The sequence below is a fragment of the Ammodytes marinus genome (assembly GCF_949987685.1).
Source record: "Ammodytes marinus genome assembly, chromosome: 24".
Lineage (NCBI taxonomy): Eukaryota > Metazoa > Chordata > Actinopteri > Uranoscopiformes > Ammodytidae > Ammodytes > Ammodytes marinus.
The window spans coordinates 8449919-8457182 of NC_137228.1; the positions used below are offsets into that span (position 1 = coordinate 8449919).

Genomic DNA, 7264 nt, shown 5'->3' on the forward strand with positions numbered 1-7264 from the left:
ATTAATCACAATGAAATGTAAAAAGACCCCACACACACACACACACACACTTGGAAAACACTCTGCAAACAAACAGCAATGATGTGATGTCAAACCCGCAGAAGGGTCACGCTTTCCCTGTGGAAATCTCCGAGTGGGCCGCTCAGCAATTGGCTGCATTAATCCTAATTACTGTGTTGACTGAGAGCCGTTGTTTGTGATTTGGCGTGCCGTCACACCGCGTGCCCCGCTGCCCCAATAAAGATGGAATAGAGTTTGATTGCCGGAGTAATTGCACCTCATTTAGGTAAATGTGCCTGCGTGGGGGCGCAAGCAGGGGTTGATTTGATGAACCAAGTGCAGGCAACAGAATGGGGTCTGGGGTTTATTTAAGGATAGATGGCTTGAGATTGACTGTGGTGCAGATAGAAGAAGATTTTATTTTGTTTTTATTGAGAGGAAACCCACATACAACTGCATCAATATAGACAGGATAACCAATGTTTTTTTAAATGTGTTAAAGTTGGAGTTAGCGATTCTGGATTCTTGCTGTCAAAATCACTTTTTGTCAAAATCAGTGAATATCTCTACTTTGAAGTACTGTGTGTGCGCTTGTAAGAAAATGCTGGTGTTAATACAAAGCCTAGGATCTGTAAACGGGTACGTTGCTAGCTACGTTTGACCCCCTTTGTTTACATGTCCGTTTACACACCCAAGGCTGCATATTAACACTGCGGAATCACTGACGCCACCTCCACCTGCTAACTTAGAAATAGAGTGAAATGAAGCAATTATGTTTTTTGCTGGCCCAGCTGTGGATTCCCCCTACAGGATTGCTGTAGGCACCCAGACTCCATTTCAACCACTGGCTCTCGTAGAATATGTTATGTGGATTCAGACAGTCCAAATCAGCAGTTCAGCTTGCTTCCGGTCTCACCTGCAGGGGTCTGCTTTATCTACTGTGGCCGCGGGAAAGAGAAAAAATAGGCTGGAGATCAAAACGAAAAAAAAAACCTCTCCTTTACTCTACTTTAAAACCTCTGAGTTTCAGTTGAACAAGGCACTTACTGTAGTCTTAAGAATGCATGGAACTTCATTACCACGCTTGCTCATTCACTGTTCTCTTTTTACAGGAATGTTAAGTTTAAAAGGTTCAAATGAATGCAATTATAGCTCTTTTGTCTGCTCCTTTGTGTGCATTTCTTTCGGACATTTCTCAGGGATTATACTTCAGTGAACCAGTTCATGTATTTGAATAAATGTGGGTACATCTGCAAGACCTGCAAGTCCTTCCTTTGTCTCTTAAAACAGCCCAATTAAACTCCAAATAACTGCCAATTATTTGTCAGATATTTCTTTTTGGTTTGACATGTTATTGCTGTTATTATTGTATCCACTCATCCGTCAGGTGCACTGAAAGAGGATGGCAGGGACACGGATGAATGGAACAGCAAATGCAATAGAAGGTCAACAGTAGTCTGTCAAAAAGAAAAATGACGATAAAGTAGCAAAAGAATTGTGGCTGAGCTAAAGGTTAAGAAACTGCTAGATTAGACAACTGTGGGCCAATCGATAAAGCTACATTTCTACTTAAAGGAATACTTCACCCATACGGAACCGGCGTTCCATCAATATAAAATCACTATTATAATATAATGAATGAGGTTTTTCTTCCCTCAGTCTTCCCTTGGCCCAGCTGTCCTGTTAATCCTGACCCTTACTGTGATGTCACAAGAAGGAAAATGTAGGGTTAGACAGTGAGACCATAAAACACTCTTTCTGCCTTTTCTCAGGCTAGGATGATTTTTTTTTGCACATTTATACTACATAGGATCTCAGAGTTCAATGCACCTTCATATTCCAACCGGTGAAGTAGGTCTTTAACTGTCTTTGAGTGTTGTGGGTGAACACAAAACACCCATGCATACAGTGGGGATCATGAATGCTTGCTTAAAGGTGCTACGAGGAACTTTTAAATATCTCTGAAACAGTCACATTTTTCTTCTGATGATCATAAATGACATGTAGCAGCAAACGAGACCATCGGTGCAAAGAATTTTGATATAGTTTTTCTTAATGCCTTTGTCATGGGTACGCTCACCCTGGAACTACAGCAGGCATAGAAAAAAACACTACTGCTTTTGTCCAAAGGGGACTTTTAAGGGACTTATCATCCACGCCATTTATCTGTCATCCATAACTCTTTTCATCCCACTACAGGCTGGATGATTGACGCGGACAGCAGGCCCAAGTTCAAGGAGCTGGCTGCGGAGTTCTGCAGAATGGCCCGTGACCCCCAGCGCTACCTGGTTATCCAGGTGTGTTTCGCCCTAAAGAGGCTCCCTGTCAGAGACCAGATCATAAGGCTTTTCAATTTGAAAATGCTTTAACGTTATAATGAATTACTGCCGCCGCGGAATATACAAAAAGCAGTATTGTTTATCTCGTATGACCTTAGATATTTTGGTACTGACCAGCCAGAAACCGGTACCAGTGTATCTTTTTTAAATGACATAGTATATCAGATTGAATTACATTTTGATTATTTTCTCTTCAGGGAGACGATCGCATGAAGCTGCCCAGCCCCAATGACAGCAAGTTTTTCCAGAGCCTGCTGGAAGAAGAGGACTTGGACAACCTGATGGATGCTGAGGAGTATCTTGTGCCTCGCGGATTCAACATGGCTCCTCCCTCTTACACAACCAGGCCTCGTGTCGACTCCAACAGAGTAGGCACACTCTTTTTGTTTAAATGTGCAGAATACTGCTGGTATTTAAGCGTTATTACAAATGTTGTAAAATGTGGTTGAGCTGGTGATAAATAAGATAGGCATTTTTAAAGTTATAGAGCGTAACTTCTGTTGGAGAGAGTTTTGTGGAGCTGATAGGATTCATTAACGCTGTGTCAACTCTTTTGGCAAAGGCTTGAATGTAACATGCAACATTCATGTATATGAAAAAGGTATGGACTGCCACTATAGGTTTAAAATTACATACATTTTAATACTATCTCCTTATAAAAAGCCTTCCGAGTCTACTGATTTGACTTTAACCTCAAAACATATTTTAAAGTGCTCAAGGTGCTTGAGAACTTCCAATACACTGATGATGTTCTTCCACTAATGGCCCAGCTCTATCATTTTCAGCCTGGCGTGTGTGGCTTAAACCCGGGCTCTTTATGTGCTAGCTCCCCAAGGCCAAAGCTTCCATTACTCAGAGTTCCGTAAGCAAACAAAACACGGCGTCTTAAAATGCTGGAGCCGTTTACTGACAGACAATGACTGCAGGCCTGGCCCTCATGACCAACCCATTTAGCTGGCAACTCTTTCAACACACACATATCCCCCCCGAAAAAAAACACACACGGTAATCCATCTGTGGTTCAAGGTTAACACCCCCATCGTGAATTGATTCTATTTTTGATCATGCAGTCAAAAGTGCCTTCATGCCCAGACAGTGAAAAGGAATTCATTGTTAAAAAATCCAGTGCCCTGGCAGACTTTGGCCTAGGAAGTTAGTTATTCAGGGTGCGGATACAATACGGACTGTTTTCTAATCTTGACAGGTTTGCTCTCACGCTCACACTTGAAAAGAGGAGATGGATTATGACTTGGCTTTGAAGAAGGGATGAAGAGAGATGTTTGGGAGGGCAGGGGGGGGGGGCAAGTAGATTGCAATGGAGGGAGAGACAGTGGTGGGAGTATAGGTGGATGGATATAACCGCAGGACTTTTTCCTTGTTCTTCTGTTGTGTTGTGTTTTGTTTCTCCGCTTCCCCTAATTGCTGCGGTAGCGCTACAGTAGCACTTGGCAAGAGCACAGAGGAGTAGGCCTGGGTTAAATGGCCCACGGCAACCAAACACAGCGCCCAAACAAGCCCTTTTTCTTCACATGTCATGTTTTGTATTTTTCTTGTAGGGCTTTTGTTCTTTTTTGAGGTTCAGGTGTTTGAATCGTAGCTTTGCCCTGCTGCCCCTCACAGTCCCTTAAGGCCGATGACTACACCTACAGAAGTTTGTTGGCAAATTTTTATTTTAATGTGGCATACAACTCAAACCAACAAAAGCTTTATTATTGCTGGCATTCACACCATATCCTTTTGTTGTAGTTCAATTGAACTACTGTATAGACGTGTTTATTTTGGTCACCAATTATGAAAAGGCCCTTTTTATATGTTTTCAACACAACTGACAGTTCTATTCAAACCAGCAGTCAGATCAGTGGCCTATCAGAGCAGACTGGGCCTTTTTTTTTTGGAAGGCGAGGCCTAAAGAGTCAGCCTCTAAAACGGAGCGTTTGAGAGAGAGGCTGAAGGGAGGAGATTTAGCAATGGTACTGTGCGAAATATAAAGGATACGCGATAAAAACAGAACCTAATATAACCCAAATTTCAATTTTGAACCAAAAATGTATCACATCACCTAACCTCTAAAAAGTGTTGTTCCAGCTCTGTTATCTCAACGTGGTTTAGACCAAAGCAAATCCAACTTCCAGCTTACTCGGGAACTCGGGAACTAACCCTTACCCTAACCCTAACCCACAAAACTAATTTTGTCCTCCATACCCACAACCCTTTGCCTTTCAGAACCAGTTTGGCTATCGAGACGGTGGTCCCAACTCTGCGGAGGGCTCTGGGGGGTCAGCCGGCGCCCAGGCCTGTTTGAACCAGGAGGCGACGGGCGGCGGGGGATCAGCCACGGCTTTGGACGACCAACGCTGCAACGGGAGCCTGCATAAGAAGAGCCTGAGTCAGCCCGGAGGAGGAGGGGAGGACAGTGGGGGACAGAGGTACAGCGCAGACCCCACCATCTTCCTAGGGGAGAGGGCCACCAGAGGGGACACGGACGAGGACGGATATATGACGCCAATGAAGGACAAGAGCTCCTCAGGTACACAAATGACACAATAGGATACTGTTAATACATGTTTTAAGCCTATTGAATTAAAGGTGGAGTCAGTGATTCAGCTTGTTGTCAAAATCACTTTTTGTCAAAAAATCTGTGGATATATCCTCATTGTCTGCTCCCTGTGCACTGAAAAAATAAATCTGTAGATTCTCTCCAAACTGGTATGTGAACTGGTTTACAGAGCCTAGGCTGTGTAGAGTATAAACACTGGATAGTTTGATCAGCGCACACACAGTAGGGGCAAGTAGCGGATCATGAAGAGATGTTCACTGATTTTTTCAACAAGCATTCCTCGAGAATCGTTGACTCCACCTTTTGGGAGTTGTGTTCATTTCAAGAGCACTGGTGTCAGGCAGAATTGTTTTTTTTTTCTTTTTTTTAAAGCTAAGAAAATAAATCCAGGTAGAATTCTAACCTGGTGTGTCTTTTTCTCTGGCATGTCATCTCCAAGCTCATTCTCAGAGAATAATCTTTTGTAGTATATCCATGTCATTTAATTCATTCAAATCCTTACTGAGTTGCAATCCCTGGTGTATGCGAGCTACTATACTACTACGAGTCATGTTTTTCGCTTTGATCGTAATTCATTCCATCAGCCCTGCTCGTGCGCTACCATCTTTGATTTTTTTTCCAAGCATCTCAAAATGTAACAAAGCCTTCAGCTAAAATGCATCTGATGCAATGTCAAGGAGCGGGAGAGTGGGCAAAATCAATAGGCCTCGCACCCCACTATTATAGCGCTTGGAAGCAGCGTAGAAAGGGTCATTCGCTGGCATCTTCACCCCTCGGCAGATGGGATTTCCAGTGCCAAAAGAATGGCTGGCAAGTTGCCCGCACGGTCCTGAGTGGCTGCCATTAGCACCGTTATCATCTCCATGCCCATCTCCTATCTGCCTATTAGCGAGTGATCTCTCTTTCTCTCATTCTCTTTCAATTTCCATTTGTTTTGTTTTTCTGCTCTTTTGATTTAATTTCTGTTGATCTTTTGCTTGACTTGTCTTTGTCTTTCCTAAACTCCTTTTTTTTCTCTTGTTCTCCACATTCCCTCCCTCCCTCCCTCACTTCCGTTCCCCGCTTTCTACTACAGAATATCTGAATCCCATTGAGGAAAACCCGTTTGTCGCGCGGCGTAAAAACGGCGAAATCCAAGCCCTGGATAACCCCGGCTACCACAGCACGCCCAACAGCCAGCCCAAAGGAGGGGAGGACGAGTACATCAACGAGCCACTCTACCTCAACACCTTCCACAGCGCCGCAGAGCTAATGGGCCTGGAAGCCCTGAGGAGGAACGGTCTGCCCTTACCCAACCTGCAGCTACAGCTTCCCCCTGCTGCTGCTGCTGCTGCTACCATCGCGGCTGCTGCTACCAGCCCAGGCTCCCATCTCCCGCTCACCATCCAGACTGGCCTGCCCCACTACCCCCTCCCCGCCGCCCAGCCCTCTCCATCTGGCCTGCCATGCCACCACGGCCCACCGACCCACATCCTCCACGCCCACTCCCACCACCATGCGCTCAAACCTGGCAACCCAGCAGCAGCGATGACGGCTGCCCAAGCCCAGGTGTGCCAGTCGGGCTCCCTGTCCACCATGGCGACCATCGGGCACGGGCACAGCCTGCCAGCGTACCAGGGCCACTCCGCCACACACCCGGCCAGCCTCCTGAAGCACGGGACCATGACGCAGGGCAAAGCCAGTGGCAAGAAGCTGAAGGTGACCTTTGACAATCCCGAATACTGGCAGCACAGCTTGCCCCCTCCCAAAACGTCCAACCTGGCGGCCCCCGACGGCGCCCAAGGTGGAGGTGGAGGTTCGACCACCAACGCCAAGCTCTTCTACAAGCAGAACGGACACATACGGCCGCCGGCAGTGGCTGAAAACCCTGAGTACCTGTCGGAGTTTTCCTTGAAATCCGGCGCAGTCTTGCCGCCTCCGCCCTACCGGCAGCGAAACACTGTAGTCTAAGTCGTTGCACTTGACTAATAAAAAAACTATCCTAAATCTGACTCTATAGCCTCCAACAAAACCCCCTTACATCTTCTCCGGTTCCACTGTTCCACACAATGAGGGGGAAGGGGAGGCAGGCCACATCCAGTGCTGCTGCCCCAACTCTTGCCATCTGCTGTAGACTGTAGCAACGACTCACGCACCTTGACTATATCCAATCCAGTCCATTTCTGTTTTGTAGATAAGAGACTGCGCTCCATGTCAGTGAGAACAAGAAGGATTTTACAGCACAGTACATGGGCTGTTCCCGGGAGTTGAACTTGCCGTGCTGGTAGACAACAAACTGCGTCAAAACACAAAGGTGGATTTTGACTTATGGGACCTGAACTCACTGCCAGCCCACTGCGGTGTCAGATTTGCGAGAGGAACAAGATGT

The 7264-nt window shown here is 45.9% G+C and overlaps 1 protein-coding gene across 1 annotated transcript in view; it reads left to right on the plus strand.

The window, feature by feature from the left end:
* LOC307269868 (receptor tyrosine-protein kinase erbB-4-like) overlaps positions 1-6846 on the plus strand; it is a gene marked incomplete at its 3' end in the record, with an annotated part of 121954 nt that extends 115108 nt beyond the window's left edge. The window contains exons 23-26 of the mRNA XM_080052950.1: positions 2200-2297; positions 2537-2707; positions 4563-4866; positions 5972-6846. Of these exons, the coding sequence (XP_079909076.1) occupies positions 2200-2297; positions 2537-2707; positions 4563-4866; positions 5972-6846 (1448 nt within the window). The remainder of the gene's footprint in view (positions 1-2199; positions 2298-2536; positions 2708-4562; positions 4867-5971) is intronic.
* Positions 6847-7264: the final 418 nt, after the last annotated feature.